General features: G+C 43.7%; 1 protein-coding gene across 1 annotated transcript; it reads right to left on the bottom strand.

The window, feature by feature from the left end:
• Positions 1–2,522: 2,522 nt before the first annotated feature.
• Positions 2,523–17,529, bottom strand: decr1 (2,4-dienoyl CoA reductase 1, mitochondrial). Its single transcript, XM_070966250.1, has 10 exons — positions 17,447–17,529; positions 15,814–16,022; positions 15,345–15,402; positions 13,257–13,343; positions 11,587–11,734; positions 11,221–11,320; positions 11,011–11,083; positions 10,625–10,771; positions 5,132–5,194; positions 2,523–4,714 (listed from the first exon to the last, which is right to left on the bottom strand). The coding sequence occupies exons 1-10, from the start codon at positions 17,510–17,512 to the stop codon at positions 4,655–4,657; spliced, it is 1,011 nt and encodes a 336-aa protein (XP_070822351.1). The 5' UTR covers positions 17,513–17,529; the 3' UTR covers positions 2,523–4,654.
• Positions 17,530–18,052: the final 523 nt, after the last annotated feature.

Consider the following 18,052-nt stretch of genomic DNA (forward strand, 5'->3'; position numbering starts at 1 on the left):
TTCATCACTGTACAGCTGTGTGCTGTAGTTTTATGCAGATGTTGTGTTTCAGCTCTCTACTCTGAATTCACAATAAAACTGTCCTTTAAATGACTGAAGACTCTGATTAAGTGTCAGAACAAACAGGAATAAAATGGAAAGAAAACACAGTGAAGTAGTTCTTTTGTAAATTCTAAGGGGAATCGACAACAACTGTGAAGAATCTGTAGAAACAGTCAAAGAATGACTGATGACTGAATTTATGTTGTCAGAAAACTTTCATTCATTTTATATAAACTGCTCATCAAAAGGTGACTTTCATTAAAATGCTTAAAGCTTCCTTTAACTCCAAAATAACAGCCAGACTCAAAAATTAACTCAAGCTCCTCTTACTAGGTTTCTTTGTCAGGTATTGAACAATAAATGAACACTTTGCTAATAAGTATAAGAATTGAAAACTTAACATGAAACTCAACATATATGACAACAACTGTCTTTTCTATTTCCAAGAATTCCTGAACTGTTTATACAGCAGTTCTAAAAACTTCACAGGGGGTGAAATAAGTGTTTATGAAAACATGAAATCTGCTTTTCACATGATAGAAGCAAAAACACAAGAGATTCAAAACAAGGAAGAGTTCGACATCTTCAGCTCCTGAACAAACATGTTCAACCTCTGAGCGTGACAGCGTCGTATCATATACGTCATATTGTGTATCACATATGAATCATGTAAACAAACCACAGACTTCATGTGTTGATGAAGTGTTCCGCTTCATTTCACACAGATATTTGGGCTAAATTTCGTCCCATTGAAAGTAGATATTGTTCTCTCTCTTGTTGAAGGTCACTCTTGTGTCACCCCTCATTGTTTCAAAATGACTGACAGGTCAACTGGCCATCTGATTGGCTGGCTGTTCTGCTTCATCACCAGGGGCCCATTGCACAAAACTAGGATAAGGGATTCAGCCGGGATATGTTGGTGATCCTGGCTCAACTTATCCCTGATCCGGTTGCACAAAAGCAGGACAGTGGAAAGTGGGATCTGTTATGGGATGAGTTACCATGGAGATTTATTGTGTGGAGCTGGCCTGCTCCAGACCAGGCGAAGCTCCAGGATCTGTTGAATCTCATCCCTTATCTCAGTCAGCATCATCACAAACAGAAACCAGCAGTTATTCCACTGAGCACTACACACTGTTACCACATCCAACCTGATCCACGTCATCATTTACACATTAACACAAAACATGAGCAGCATTCATTTCAGTTTGAAGTATTTTCATTCATTTTCATTCATTTTCATTCAAAGCCATAAATGGCCAGGCACCTTCTTATCTTAAAGAGCTCATAGTACCTTATTGCCCTACTCCAACACTGCGTTCCCAGAATGCATTTCTACTTATGGTTCCTAAAGTCTCAAAAAGCAGAACAGGAGTCAGAGCATTTAGCTATCAAGCTCCTCTCCTGTGGAACCATCTTCAGTCTTTGTCCGGGAGGCAGACACTGTCTCTACATTTAAGAGTCGTCTTAAAACTGTCCTCTTTGATAAAGCTTATAGTTAGGGCTGGCTCAGCCTGGTCCTGGACCAGCCCCTAGTTATGCTGCTATAGGATTAGACTGTCGGGGGACATCCAAAGACACACCGAGCTCCTCTGTCCTTCTGTCCCTCTCCATCCGCACGCTCTCATGTCCTACCACGGCGTGCTACTGACTTAGCTCCTTCCCCGGAGTCTCTGTGCTTTGTCGTCTTGCAGGTTCCCATGGACAGTGGCTGAATCTGGATTGTGGATTTCAGCTGCGTCTCCTGCCTTGGCCCTGCCTGACATCCACTGCAACTGCTACTGCTGTTATTACATCCACTGTCACTGTTACTGTGACTGCATGTCTGTCTCTCTGTCTCTGTCTGTCTGTCTGTCTGTCTGTCTGTCTGTCTGTCTGTCTGTCTGTCTGTCTGTCTGTCTGTCTGTCTGTCTGTCTGTCTGTCTCACTCTCCCTCTCTTGCTCTTCCTCTCTCACCCAGCCGGTGGAGGCAGATGGCCGCCCACCCAGAGTCTGGTTCAGTCTGAGGTTTCTGCCTGTTAAAAGGAAGTTTTTCCTCGCCGCTGTCGCCAAGTGCTGCTCATGGGGGAATTGTTGGTCCTCTGTAGATAAAGAGTTTGGTCTGTAGCAGCTCTATATGGAAAGTGTCCTGAGACAACTTCTGTTGTGATTTGGCGCTATACAAATAAAATTGAATTGGACGCTCATGTTTTGGATTGGTTGAGCTCAGCTCAGTCACTTCCTGGATGTCTTTTGTGCAACGGTCCCCAGGTCATAGGTGATGGGGCTCAGAGCCAACTTCCTGTTGGGTGTTGCGCAGAGAGAGCTGCAGATGGTTGATGGCTTCACTCTTTCTATCCTGTTTCTGGACTTCATGAGTTCAGTTTAATTTGGCCTGATGCTGCTGGTTATTGTCTCATTGCCTGTGAATGTGGACTGTGTTTATCTCTGTCGTGACTGTCGCAGAAGAAATGACTGAAACACAGACAACTGACATCTTTGAAGGTTTCCTCCAAAAGATATTTAATATATAAACGAATGAGTTAATAATCCTATTCATGGATTCATTTGGAATTCTTACTGATTGTATTCGATGCATCTTTTTTCCAAAGATGCACGATGAACAGTTTGCGTCCAGCAGAAGAAAGTGATGTGATGACCTGAAGAGGTCAGTGTTTGTCTTTGTTTCCAGGATCTGAAGCATTGAGCTGAAACTCAGACGTGTCAGACTGCTCATCTTAAAATCACCTGAAGGTTTTTATAGTTCATTTAAAAACAAACAGAATTTACCAAAATCCTACAAATTAAAGTAATATAAACAGCACAACAACATGATGTGAGTAACATTAAAGGTCTTATAATACTGAAATACTAAAACCACTAAGAGCAAACTGAAAACATTCAAGTGTCAGTGGAGGCGAACATCCAAGGCTATTCCAAAACTGTGGAGCCGCCACCGCGACGACACGACCGCCCCGATCCACCGGCGTCCATCTGGAACAGTTCTAAACAGCTCTGAGGGTCTGAGAGGCCCAGAGGTGGACTGCAGCCACAGAGGGTCCTCACTGATTTGAACTGAACTGGATTACTTCATCAGGAAATAGGGCTGTGATTGGACACCCCGAACAATCCATTATCGTAGGCCTGTACATCAGCTTTAATGTAGCTTACATTTATCTGTACTGTCCTGACCCAGATATGCAGCTCATGTTTGATTTGTATTTCAGGAAGGCGCTCAGCGTTGTTTCTGGAGAATGACATCTGTGTGGTTTCCATTCTAAAGGTACGCATTTTAGATTTTCATCTAAATGAATAAAATTGCCATTTTTGCCAATTAATCTACACTCAGCATGCCCAAAACGACAACATATTTCTGAATTTATTAAAGCTGAAATCTCTCCTTACGGAAGCATTCAGGGCCTTAATTCAGTACTCAGTAAAGCCTGTTTGAGTCTTCTTGGGTCAGTCTCAGCTGGATCTTGACGCTTTGGGTTTATCTCATTTTTATCTCTTTGTTACTTTTTTAATATATCTTTTATGAATTGCTGTGTAAAAGTATGTTCAAAAACATTTGTTTTGATACTGTACATTATATTGGTATAATGTATAATAGAATGTACATTATATATATTATATCAATGCTGTATGACACTGTGTTCATACTTTCTGTTTGCATATTGTGGACCATCTTCATTATTTTATGTTCTTACATTATTAGATACTTCTCACTTTAATACCTTGTGTTTCATTGTAAATCAAGAATTTCATTGGTTAAGGAAATGTGCATGTGACGCTTCCTCTTGACACGTTAGGTTTTCATCACTTGTGGTGACATTACATAGACTTACATGCATTTCCTGGAGACTTACCTTTACCTTAACCACTACTTGCCTAAACCTAACCCTAACCTTAACCTTAACCTTAACCTTAACCTTAACCTTAACCTTAACCTTAACCTTAAGCTCAGCCTTCACCACAAAATTTAATGGTTTACATTGAGTGGACCTGCATTTTGTCCCCACAAGTAAGACGAGTCCCCACAATGTGACTGTGTAAACAGATTTATGTCCCCACAACATGAGTAATGATCTTCATGAAATGTGAAACTTTCAGTCTATGATTAGTTTTTAATGACGTCATTAATATCACAGACTTCATTTCAGAGCCACAGATCAAATCCAGATTTCCGACATTTTACACTCACATATCTGTTGGCCACAAATCTGATTACTATCATTCTTTGTTTTCTGGGCTTCATGTATATATTGGTTGGTCCTCCTTCAGTCCAGAAGAGGCGCAAATGCACCTGAAGCTGTTTGCGAAAGCTTCTTGGAGCCCAGAGATCAGCTGAGACTCCTGAGGTGGCTCAGAGTGAATGAGATCAAAAACCACAGTGGAACAAGAAAAACTTCACATCTCTGGATTAAACTGACATCTCCACCAGCTACAAGCTAACAGGTGAACCAAGTGTTTCCTGTTGATGAAGCTGTCAATAATCGCTGATCAATCAGTAAATCATCAAAACTCTGCGTTTACATCTGTCAGATTCTCTCATCATCATGACATGAGCAGGTGGGTGGGTCCACCTGCACACTGTGAACTGAATGGTTGTTGTGGTCCACTGAGAATTTTTTTAGGATCCCTTCGTGTTTCTGATCATCGCCTCCATTATCTTCCACTGATCTGGAGTCACCTGAGACACAAACAGATGATATTTTATGAAATACATTTAGCAAATACTGCTAACGATAATGCTTATTATCGCTGGCTGTAACAAAGGTGACTGAATTGACAGTTTTGAAGAAGCAAAAGAGAAGCATGTTCAGCTCTGCAGCGTTCAGCCTGTAAACATGCCTCATGAATTTTGGGTTATTCCAACTAAATAATCCAAACTGAAACAAATGAGAGGACGCGCTGGCTCGCACAGCTGACTGTTATCAAGTTATCAGTAAATTCAGACACGACATCTGTTGTCTTTCAGTGGACATAAAAACAGACAACGACATGCTGGAGTCGCTTCAAACATCAAGCGGAAACGTCTACTGTCAGCATGAACATGCTGTTGTAGGAATTCATATTTCTGAGGGAAACATTTCAGTGCGACACTCACCCTACGCAGATTGTTAAACTCTCCAGCCATCGACACGTATTCTCCTCCATCCAACCGAATCACCTGAACACAAACACACCAACAGTCAGAAACTTTGACCTAAGGTCAGTCTGAAGTCTGGCCTGAGATCTGCTTTACAGAAGCATAAAAATACATTAAAACCATACATTTCAAAGAAAGAGAGAAGGAAAGAAAGAAATTAGAAGAGAATAGAAAAACAAAAATAAAATAAAATACATTTAAAGGAAAATTAAAAACAGACGCCAGTAAAAGGCAATAATTTAGCATTTAGAATGATTAAAATCATTGAGCAGATATATTTACTTTAAGTAAAAGCTGTAGCAAACAATAATGTCTTCAACCCTGATTTAAAAGAGCTGACAGGTGGTGCAGACCTCAGGTGTGCAGGGAGAATGTTCCACAGGTGAGGAGCATAATAACTGAAAGCTGCTTCACTTTGTTTGCTTCTCATTCTGGGAACACACAGTAGACCTGTCCCTGATGACCTGAGGGCTCTGGATGCTTCATATGGAGTCAATAAATCTAGAATATATTTTGGTCCTAGACCATTTAATGCTTTGTAGACCAACAGTAAGATTTTAAAGTCTATTCTTTGACTCACAGGAAGCCAGTGTAGTGATCTGGTCCATTTTTCTGCTGTTTGTAAGGACTCGTGCAGCTGCATTTTGGATCAGCTGTAGTTGCCTAATTGATTTTTTGTTTGGGCCAGTAAAGACTCCATTGCAATAGTCCAACCTACTGAAGATGAATGCATGAACAAGTCTTTCCATGTCTTCTTTGGACAGACAACCCTTGATTCTGGTTATATTTTTCAGGTGGTAGTAGGCTGATTTGGTAATCAGCTTTAAATGGTTGTTAAAATTCAGGTCAGAATCAATAATTACACCAAGATTTCTGGCTTTATCTGCTGTTGTCAGTGACATGGAGTTAAGGTGAGTGCTGATCTTTGACCTTTCATTTCTCACTGAGCTGAGCTGAGCTGAGCTGAAGAAATTCTGGCACATCCACTCATTGATTTGATGAATACACTCAGTGAAAGTAAGGGACTGTAGTCATGTGATGACACAGAAATATAAAGTTGTGTATCATCTGCGTAAGTATGATAAAAAATATTATGATGCTCCATAATCTGAGCTAGGGGCAACATGTAGATATTGAAAAGAAGTGGTCCGAGAATGGTGTTGTTCTGCATCACGAAAGCATGCGTTTGTTGAAAAACAACATTTTTCTTAGAAAGGGAAGATTTGATATTGGCCTGTAGTTACTTTACTGAAGCATCCAGATTAGTTTTTTTTAGGAGGTTTTATTACTGCAGTTTTCAAGGCCTGGGGAAACTGACCGGACTGAAGAGAATTATTTATCATCTGCAACACATCTGGAGCTATGCAATGAAAAACATTTTTAAAAAAGTTTGTTGGCAGAGTATCAAGGCAGCATGTTGTGGATTTTAACTGTGATACAGTTTCTGTCAGCCTTGTATGGTCTAGAAGGTTAAAATGTGCTAGATTAACTGGAGAAAGCACAGGTGGACTTATCATTTTGTCTGAGTTGGAGCTGCACACTGTTTGTCTTATCCTTGAAATTTTATCTGTAAAAAAGGCTGCAAAATCATTGCATGACTTGTTGGACAGCAGCTCAGGAGGGACTGATGCTGTGGGGTTTGTCAGTCTGTCCACAACAGAAAACAAAGTGCGGGCATTATTACAGTTTCTGTTGATAATCTCTGAGAGGAATGCTCGCCTTGTCTTCTTTAGTTCATGGTTATAGGTGTGGAGACTGTTTTTGTAAATGTCATAATGAACCTGGATTTTGGTTTTTCGCCAGCTGCGCTCTGCCTGTCTGCAGACTCTTTTCTGGACTTTGACCAGTGTGGTGTTTCTCCAAGGTGCCTTTTTCCTTCCTGACAAAACTTTGGTCTTAACTGGTGCGATGGAGTCAATAATAGTCATAACTTTGGAACTGAAATCATTTACAAGGTCATCAGTTGAAGCTGAGTGTTGGTGATGGTGTAAAAGACTGAGTGAAGACTGCACAGGTGTTATCATTAATATAACGCTTTTTGATTACCTCTGTTCCACTTTTGTCAAGAATAGCAGGTGTGGCCATTTTAAATGACACACAGTAATGATCAGAAAGAGCAACATCAGTCACCATAACCTCAGAGATATTAAGCCCTTTGGAGATAACCAAATCTAATATATGCCCTTTGTTATGTGTTGAATGTGTTACGTGCTGAGATAGGCCAAAATGATCCAGGATGTTTAGAAGTTCTATAGCACATCCATCTTTGAGATTATCAACATGAATGTTGAAGTCACCCACTAACACAACACAGTCAAAATCAATACAAACAACAGACAGTAGATTGGCAAACTCATCAGAAAACTTTGCATTGTATTTTGGGGGCTTGTAGATGGTTATGAAGACTGATCGACAGGGAGACTTTGATTGAGTGGCAACATATTCAAAAGAATCAAACTGACCATAAGAGACTCTCTTGCATTGAATGCTATCATTAAACAAAATGGCGACTCCACCTCCTCTCTTATGCATTCTTACTTCACTTATGAAACTGAAATTCGGAGGGGCTGACTCATTGAGAACTGCTGTGCCGTTATCTTGTCCTAACCAAATTTCAGTTAAAAACATAAAATCAAGCTTATGCTTGATGATAAAGTCATTGATTAAGAATGATTTGCCTGCCAAAGACCTAACATTTAAAAGAGCTAAGTTAAATGTGCTAAAAAGTCCAACATCCCCATTTTTAGAACATACTGTGGCTGACATGGAATACATGTTAAACTCGATGATGTGATGTTTCTGGAGAGATCCTCTTTGATAAAGCTTATAGTTAGGGCTGGCTCAGGCTGGTCCTGGACCAGCCCCTAGTTATGCTGCTATAGGATTAGACTGTCGGGGGACATCCAAAGATACACCGAGCTCCTCTGTCCTTCTGTCCCTCTCCATCCGCACACTCTCATGTCCTACCACGGCGTCTTACTAACTTAGCTCCTTCCCCGGAGTCTCTGTGCTTTGTCGTCTTGCAGGTTCCCATGGACAGTGGCTGAATCTGGATTGTGGATTTCAGCTACGTCTCCTGCCTTGGCCCTGCCTGACATCCACTGCAACTGCTACTGCTGTTATTACATCCACTGTCACTGTTACTGTGACTGCATGTCTGTCTGTCTGTCTGTCTGTCTGTCTGTCTGTCTCTCTCCCTCTCTTGCTCTTCCTCTCTCACCCAGCCGGTGGAGGCAGATGGCCGCCCACCCAGAGTCTGGTTCAGTCTGAGGTTTCTGCCTGTTAAAGGAAGTTTTTCCTCGCCACTGTCGCCAAGTGCTGCTCATGGGGGAATTGTTGGCTCTCTGTAGATAAAGAGCTCAGTCTGTAGCAGCTCTGTATGGAAAGTGTCCTGAGACAACTTCTGTTGTGATTTGGCGCTATACAAATAAAATTGAATTGAATTGAATTGAATAGATGGACCGATCTTCTCCTCCTACCTATTGAGACATGAATCAATGAAGCTTCCGGCACAATGGGCCCTGGCTTTTCCTTGGAAGAGTCAGGCATAACATTTGCCTTAAAAGCTGGACCCAGAACACATCAGTTACCAACACAAATATCTGGCTCTGCTGGGCTCTTATTAGGGGACTGGAGTAGGTTCAGATCAAGCCATGGAAGGGGTGGAGGTGGTGCCCGTCGGCGATGTGGTGGTGGAGGGGGACAGGGTGGTTGTAGGGGACAGGGTGGAATTTGGGGGGACAGGATCCCAGATGGGCGAGGAGTAAGCCTGATACCAGCGCTGACAAGTTTGTTCATTTGGTCAGTAAACTCCAGCAGGGGGAGGAGGGTGATGGGATACCCAGTGAAGATGACTGGATTCCTCTTGTCTCTTGTCCTTGGGAGTGGGAACAGTGTGATGCAGGAAGAAAGATAGGTTGGAGGCAAAAAGTTTTACTCCTGACTTGTTTAGGGAAAGTCCATCTCCTTGAAAAAGTTGAAATTGTCAATAAAATGGAGTGGACATCACATGCAGTTGAAAGTCATCTGCTTACTGCCAACACTGCTGAATCTCTCTCCTCCTCTGACTGGTGGTAAAGGCCCACTGAAGAAGACTTCAGCATTCAGAGAGCTCACTGCATTTAGCAGTTTACCTAAATCTCGTTTGAGCACTTCAGATTGTCGTTTCGCAATATCATTTGCCCCTGTGTGCAGTACAAGGTATTTCAGAGTTGGAATTTCTGCAACAATACTGAGGATTCTGTCGGTCGTGTTGGAGACTGTATCATCAGGAAAGCACAGCACTTTTGTGTTTCTGCTGTACGTTCCTCCCACATCTTTAATAGCAGAATCACCAACAACCAGAGTCTCAGGACCAGTCAGTAGCTTTCCTTGTAGCTTTCTAGCTTCTGACTTCCTGTCGGGCCTTACCCTTCTCTGTGAGTCCGAGAAGTTATCCAGGTTTTCAGTTGGAGATCCAGGGTCCTGCAGTAGTGGAGCAAACCGATTTTGTAACTGCACACTCGCTGGTTTGGGAGCTTTGTTGCTCATCTTCCCTTTAGCTTTTATCCACGGCTGTGTCTTACTCTGCTCAGGTGTTGAGTAGGATGATAACGCAGGCCAGCCTGTCGCATCACAGATCTCTGGGCGCTGGGTTCTACCTGTTGGACGTCTCCCCATATCAGCTGATTTACTCTTGGGCTTTGCCCCGAGAGCATTCCAGGGAGGACTAATACTGGCAGATTTATCACCCGGTACACAGCCCTTTAGTTTCGAGGGAGCTGTATCAGAGCTAATTAGCTGGATGTTAGCATTCTCCAGTCCGCTGGCAAAGTTCTGTCATTTCCACAAAGTCCGTTCACTTCTGTGTTTATTTCCAGGTGCTGAACTTTAGTTTCCAACACTGCAACCTGCTGCAGAAGTTTGTAGAGGAGAGAGGAGGCATCTTGGTGCTAATTAGCTTTAGCTGCAAGCAGGCTTTTTCTGTCAGTAGGCCAGAGCAGAGTGTATCCGTGAAATATCAGAGGTCGCAAGGGTCATCCACAACTTTTAAATATTTGTCCATAAAATATGTCTTTAGATGTCCAATTCAGCCAAAAATTAAAACTTTCAAGCTTAAGGAAAATTTAAATAAATACAAAAAACAAGATGGGAAATCAGGAGCCCAGATAGAAACCAGCTACCAGAGGAGGAGGAGACACAATAGCTGTCTGAACTGTGGCCTGAGATCAGTCTGAACTCTGATCTAAGATCAGTATGAACTCTGGCCTGAGATCAGTCTGAACTCTGATCTAAGATCAGTATGAACTCTGATCTAAGATCAGTATGAACTCTGGCCTGAGATCAGTCTGAACTCTGATCTAAGATCAGTATGAACTCTGATCTAAGATCAGTATGAAGTCTGGCCTGAGATCAGTCTAAACTTTAATCTAAGATCAGTATGAAGTCCGGCCTAAGGTCAGTCTAACTCACAGCTCCAGACATCCAGGTAGCGTAGTCGCTGCTCATATATGCTGCCAGGTTTGCAATCTCTTCAGGTTTTCCAAGTCGACCAGTTGGGATCCGGTTGATCATCTCCTTCTGAAAGGCTCCCGTCGGGTCCAGGCGGCTGAATGCCCCCTAAACACAACAAGCAAAAAAACAACAAAGCACAGGTAAACAGATAAGATAAGATAGGACTTGATCCCACACCAGGAAAATTTTGTCGTTCCAGTGAGCAAGCTACAAAAAGCACGAACAGCGATATAAAGAGGTCAAAATAAAAATGTAAAATAGAATATAAAAGTACACAAAAGTATACTAAACAGTAAAAGACAACTGTAAACAAAGGTCATCAATTGTGGTCAGACGGGCACTACCTTGGTTCTGATTGGTCCGGGCTGGATTATGTTAAATCTGTGACCATAGCGGCCCCACTCCGCAGCCAGAGACCTGACACACACACCAACAACAGCAACACATTCAGGATGATCAGCATGACGGTGACGTCATGATATCAGCTTTAAGTCTGATCTGAGGTCAGGTCTGTTCATGTTGTGTACAGCTGAAAGGTTAAAGGTCAGACTGACTTGTATAGTGCCTCGACTCCGGCCTTTGCCGACGCACTTGGGACCACAAAACCAGAACCAGACTCAGCATAGACGGTGGAGATGGCCAGGAAGGATGCACCTGAACAACAGCAGTAAGAACAACAAACAAACATCACACAAGACAAGCAGCAAACAAGTAAATCAATTTAGAATTATCTGACCTCTGACCTTTCTCACTAGTCTAAAGCCAGTCTATTCAAATTCATTTTCTGAAGGTGTGAGAACCCATTTTGACATTTCTTAATCAGACCTAACTGTATTACTCCTGAGCTCTGCTGCAATGCTGGATCTTTGTCAACTCTGTCCTGTCTCTGACTCTGGATCAGTCTGTCAGTGACCTCTGACCTTTCTGACTCTGGATCAGTCTCTTGCCCAGTTCCAGAGTGATGAAGGCTGTCCCATTCAGGACGATTTCTGTGATGGTCTTCCAGGCGTTTGGCGACAGACGTTCTGATGGACAGACAAAATTTCCCGCTGCGTTGCTGATGATCACCTGCACCAATCAGGACACACAATCACTGTGATGTCATCACTAATAGTTTCATTTGTCACAGATGTCATTTTTTCACAGTGGAAACCTCTGACGTCACATATTATGACTAATGTCAGAAAATGTGTCCAGATTTTTCTGAACTTTCACCTGCTCAAGTTTCGGTGCAGGTGCAGACTTTAGATGACCAGGTAGGTTTTTCAATTTGTTGTACTTTTCTCATGAACTACAGAACAGATGTGGACCTTGTGTCCATCAACCAGTCCAGACTCCTATTTCACACACATGATGAGCACCTCCAGTAACAATGAACCAGTACTGGTTCATTGTTACTGGACAAAAACCAGGAAGCGAGATCATATTTCTCCAATACTCGCCGCTCTGCACTGGCTCCCTGTAAAGTTTAGAATAGAGTTTAAAATTCTCCTCCTTACTTACAAAGCCATAAATGGCCAGGCACCTTCTTATCTTAAAGAGCTCATAGTACCTTATTGCCCTACTCCAACACTGCGTTCCCAGAATGCATTTCTACTTATGGTTCCTAAAGTCTCAAAAAGCAGAACAGGAGTCAGAGCATTTAGCTATCAAGCTCCTCTCCTGTGGAACCATCTTCAGTCTTTGTCCGGGAGGCAGACACTGTCTCTACATTTAAGAGTCGTCTTAAAACTGTCCTCTTTGATAAAGCTTATAGTTAGGGCTGGCTCAGCCTGGTCCTGGACCAGCCCCTAGTTATGCTGCTATAGGATTAGACTGTCGGGGGACATCCAAAGACACACCGAGCTCCTCTGTCCTTCTGTCCCTCTCCATCCGCACGCTCTCATGTCCTACCACGGCGTGTTACTAACTTAGCTCCTTCCCCGGAGTCTCTGTGCTTTGTCGTCTTGCAGGTTCCCATGGACAGTGTCTGAATCTGGATTGTGGATTTCAGCTGCGTCTCCTGCCTTGGCCCTGCCTGACATCCACTGCAACTGCTACTGCTGTTATTACATCCACTGTCACTGTTACTGTCTGTCTGTCTGTCTGTCTGTCTGTCTGTCTGTCTGTCTGTCTGTCTCACTCTCCCTCTCTTGCTCTTCCTCTCTCACCCACCCGGTGGAGGCAGATGGCCGCCCACCCAGAGTCTGGTTCAGTCTGAGGTTTCTGCCTGTTAAAGGAAGTTTTTCCTCGCCACTGTCGCCAAGTGCTGCTCATGAGGGAATTGTTGGTTTCTTTGTAGATAAAAGAGTTTGGTCTGTACCCGCTCTATATGGAAAGTGTCCTGAGACAACTTCTGTTGTGATTTGGCGCTATACAAATAAAATTGAATTGAATTGAATTCTCATTACTATCTTAGTGAGGACATTTCTGCATTGTCAGGACACTTTTGTCCGTCTGCACTACTTCAGACGGCAGTTTGAAGGTTCAGACTTGGCTTCAAGGTTCAGGTTCAGGTTAGGGTATATTAAGTCACTGAGAGACCTCACAAATATAGAAAGACAAGTGTGTGTGTGTGTGTGTGTGTGTGTGTGTGTGTGTGTGTGTTTACATTTGGAAGTCCTGTCAGAGTTTCCATCTGGTCGACACAGCGAGAGACAGCCTGAGGATCTCTGACATCACACTGAATTGCGTGGACCTGAGGACAGGGACAGAGGGAGGGGACTAGGTCAGAACGGTTCAGAGGACCAGCTTCACCTGGTTCAGTCGAGTTGAGACCAGGGACCTGATGGATGGAGTTCAAACTAGACAAACGTACGGTGCAAGCTTATAGATAAAAGCACTACATTAGCTGTAAAACAGTATACCTATACACAAGTAGTGCTGTTAGGAATACTGCGTGTACCACATACAAACATGTAGTTGTACAGTAGCCACAGTGAGGTGTCATTAAGCGTAACTGTAATGTTGTAGTGCTGATAGTCACAAAGGTCCCAGACTGTCTGTCTGTTGGTTTGATGGACCTGAAGCAGCCAGTCAGAGGGCAGCAGGTCATACACATGATGTCCAAGCTGGGGTGGGTCTTTCCATATGTTGGCTGCTCTACTGAGGCAGCAAGGGCTGAAAAAGTCCTACAAAGAGGACAGTGAGCAAACAACCACCTTCTGGACATCATTGAAGGGCTGAGACATACAGTGAGACAGCAGAGTCTCGATGCAGCAGCAGTGCGACACCAAGGCTGCTTTTCATTCCATAAATTGGTCTCCTCGTCTCCTCCACTCGCTTCCTCTCCTCGCGTCTTAGCTCCGCCCAGCGAGGACATGAAAGAGGGATGCGAGGAAGGGACGTGAGGACGAAGGAGACGAAACTCCGAAATGAAAAATCCTCGCTCCACAGCGTCAGTCCGAAGCGACGTCACTGACTGATGACGTTTGCACAGCTGTAAAAGCTGTAAAACGTGATATTATGGTCAGATCTGCAGTCACACTGTTCTACTCCTGATTGCTATTGATGAGGTTTCAATTAAATGCCGTTAGAGGCGTAACAGAGGACGGCTGTGCGGTAGATTAAACCAGCAGCCTTGTAGCCTCGCTTTAAAAAACCGTAATATACCAAGAATTTTCATTCATTTCTTGGTGACAGACACAGTTGTTAAAAGGACACAGTTGAAACAAGAATCAGGATGACATTTGTGAAGACCTGCTCCCGCCATGATTCAAACGTGTGCCACATACGACACGCCCCTTAAATAATAAAGACTTCGTAGGATACACCGGTGTGTCCTCACTCTGATCTCCTTCAGAAGCCTCCTCTCTCCTCGCTCCTCGTCTCCTTCAGGTGCATTTAAGCAATTGGAAGATCCTTCATCATGGCGGAGGGGAAACGACTTCCGGGTCGACGAAGGAGAGAGGAGACGAGGAGGCACAATTCAACGTAAGGAAAAGCACCCCAAGTGTCTCCTGCAGGTCAGATTGGTTCTCTTGAGGATCTTCAGGAAGTGGAGTCGCTGCTGTGCCTTCCTCACCACTGTGGTGGTAGCCCACTAGAGACGGGTGCGTACCCAGAAACCTCAAAGCAGGATGAGACTGTTCTCTGAATACCATGCTGTCTGTCTTTGGACTTCATCTCCTGAGAGAAGTCCAACCACAGCTATGTTGTCCATGAACTTGATGATGGTATTATTGGGATGGGTGGGGGCACAGTCATGAGTATACAGGGGGTGGAGGATGGAGAGGATGGAGCTCAAGACCACGCAGTCTAACGGTCAGGGGACAGTTGGTCAAAAAGTCCTTGATCAAGTCCGAAGTCCCCAAGTTTAGTAACTGGTCTGCCCAGGATGATGGTGTCAGGTAAGATACGGCTTTATTTATCCAACGTCTGGGAAACTGGCGGGGAGGTGCGTGGGAGGCTGGCTTCCTGCATGCCACCATCCTGAAGTGATGCTGACATCATCCTGACATCAGCCAGCATTGTGATGTTGTTGTTGTTGTTGTTTATTCTTAGAAATCCAAACTTTTCTACATGCAGTGGCATAGCGCAGGTTCAACCCTACCCCACCCTAACCCTAACCCACCCTAACCCTAACCCACCCTAACCCACCCTAACCCTCTGTGTGCCATGTTCTGTTGTACACAGCTGTGTAACACAATGACTCGTTCAGCCTGCTTCAGCCTGTTTCAGCCTGGTTCTGGTTACTGACCTTGTTTCCAGTCTGGCTGCTGATCTCCTCGGCTGTTTGCTGCAGAACGTCCAACTTCCTGATTAATAAACACACGCACGAGGTCAAGATTTATGAATTTTCAAACAACATTCATGAAAAGTTATTTGTTATTGCACCTTACACCTTTACTGATAATGGATCTGTTTTTTATTGACTCCATGTTAACACCAACCTGCCCAGGGACAAAGGATGGAAATTAGCTGCTTGCTATAATCCTATGTATTTACATGAAAGTGTCTATTAATATGTATTGTCCCTGATGTTTTTCATTAAATAAATAAATAAATAAATAAAAGCTCATCCAATCAAATTCCCCTTTCTGTAATTACAAATGTGTTTCGCAGTCCATCACATGGTGACCCACGAACAGACAGAAGATGTGGTTCCTCTTTGTGATTTGGGTTTAGCGTCTGCAGTACAGAACAGAACTGAGGACATGACCTCTGACCTGCTGGCGATGACGCACTGAGCTCCCAGCTGTGACAGGGCGGTGGTCATGGTTCGGCCCAGTCCCGTCCCCCCTCCTGTGATGAAAGCCACTCTGTTGTTGAAACTTCCTGCTGGCAGCATGACATCGTCCGCAGGTGGGAAGAACCCCGACTGAGGAGGAGGAGAACCGGACTGCTGAGGAAGAACCGCCGAGCTGTGGAACCATGACTGAAAGAACACAGTTAGCAGGAGAACAGAGTTCTTTCAGGGTTTGTAGAACTGGACTGAATCAAACACAGGTAAAACATGACGTTCAGGCGTTGTGTCATTGATCCGAACGTGCTTTCTATAAAAACTAGTTCCATTTATTAATTAGATAAATTCAGGGACATTTAAGAAAAAAATCAAAACGATTTTTGCAAAAAGAACAAAACGACATTTTACTGTTTATTTCCGTTTGTTGAACTTCTGGTGTCATTTTATTACTGTGATTTTAGTTTAATTATTTAAACAAGAAAACAGAAAACAAACTGAAAAGATCAGAAAATGCAGGAAAAATGAAAGAAAGTGAAGTATTATTTTTATTGCAAACACCTTTCTGAACTGTTTTCATGGAAATACAGAAATAGAGAAAAAACCCTCATCTGACAGAAAATGGGGGCGGCGGCGGCTCAGGAGGTCGAGCGATCGTCCACCGATCAGGAGGCCGGTGGTTCGATCCCTGGCCTCGGCAGTCCACACGCTGAAGTATCCTTGAAGATACTGAACCCGAAACTGCCCCCCATGCTGCATCGGGGTGTTCAGAGAGCGTTCAGACGCACGTCGCTTTGGATAAAAGACAATGACTGACTGTAACTGATGTAAAGAGTTTTTCCACCACAGGGAGCAACAATGAGCTGATTCTTCACTGTCTGTCTGTCCGTCCGTCTGTCTGTCCGTCTGTCCGTCCGTCTGTCTGTCTGTCTGTCTGTCCGTCCATCTTTCTGTCTGTCTGTCCGTCCATCTTTCTGTCTGTCTGTCTGTCTGTCTATCTTTCTGTCTGTCTGTCTGTCCGTCCGTCCGTCCATCTTTCTGTCTGTCCGTCCATCTTTCTGTCTGTCTGTCCGTCCATCTGTCTGTCTGTCTGTCTGTCTGTCTGTCTGTCTGTCTGTCTGTCTGTCCATCTTTCTGTCTCCACAGTGATTTAAATAATAGGAAGAAGGACTCTTTGATGGTGTTAATGGCGCCACCTGGCGGTCACATGGCCTACCTGCTGAAGGTGGTGTCAGCTGTCAGCAGACTGCACCTTTCTGTGATTTTTTTTGGGGGGGGGGGATTTTCTGGATAATATTCACAGCGTTTGAACTGACACAGCAGAGGTCTCCTGTCAGAGACCCTGACCTGGTCCTCAGTGGACTCTGGTTCTGGTTCTGCTCTGAACTGGGTGAAAGGTCATATTACAGTAGGGGTCCATTTCTTTAAAAAATAAAAAAATAAAAATAAAAACTCCGTCAGGAACCTTCTAACTTTCTTCGTCTAACTTTTGTAGCATTTAAACTTCACGCAACGCATCACTGACTTCTTACTGATTATTGGAGTTTTTGCATTTCCTCTCTGACGTCACAGTCTGACTTAAAGACTTGAATTCATACATTTCTTCAAACTTTTCTCACCTGAAGAGCTGAAGTTCTCACTGATCTGAGCACGTCTGCTTTTCTCCACAGCATTGCGGCCGCCATCTTCTTCAAGACCTGATGACCTTTGACCCGGATTATACCAACTTGGAGTGAGCGGGATGGTATTGTAGTGAGGAAATAGGGGGAGGTTCACTCTCTCCCTGTGGGTGAGTGTGGGGAGGGATTCCCACGGACTTGATGAGTGATGACTCTCACCTGTGCCTTGACGGGGGGGGCACGTTGACTCAAAGGTGGGCAGGGAGAGAGTGAACCTCCCCCTATTTCCTCACTACAGTATTTAAACTGAAGTTTAACTTCATTGAATAACTTTTTGAATTAACAGACAAATGAAAACTCATGTCATTAAACTGAGGCGGGAGATTAGATTCAGGTTTATTTTTCCTTTTTACATGAAAAATGATTTTACATGAAAAACCTCAGAACACACAAACACATCAAACAAACACACATGACTCCAACAACACACAGAAGCAAGACACACAGAGCCAGGCTCGTCACAGGCTGATGGTCTGTTCTAGTTCTGCTTCTGTTCAGAGGGGACAAACTCCTACTTCACCACCGTCCATGAGGAGGGGGTCCACC

The sequence above is a fragment of the Chaetodon trifascialis genome, chromosome 7 (genome assembly GCF_039877785.1).
Source record: "Chaetodon trifascialis isolate fChaTrf1 chromosome 7, fChaTrf1.hap1, whole genome shotgun sequence".
NCBI lineage: Eukaryota > Metazoa > Chordata > Actinopteri > Chaetodontiformes > Chaetodontidae > Chaetodon > Chaetodon trifascialis.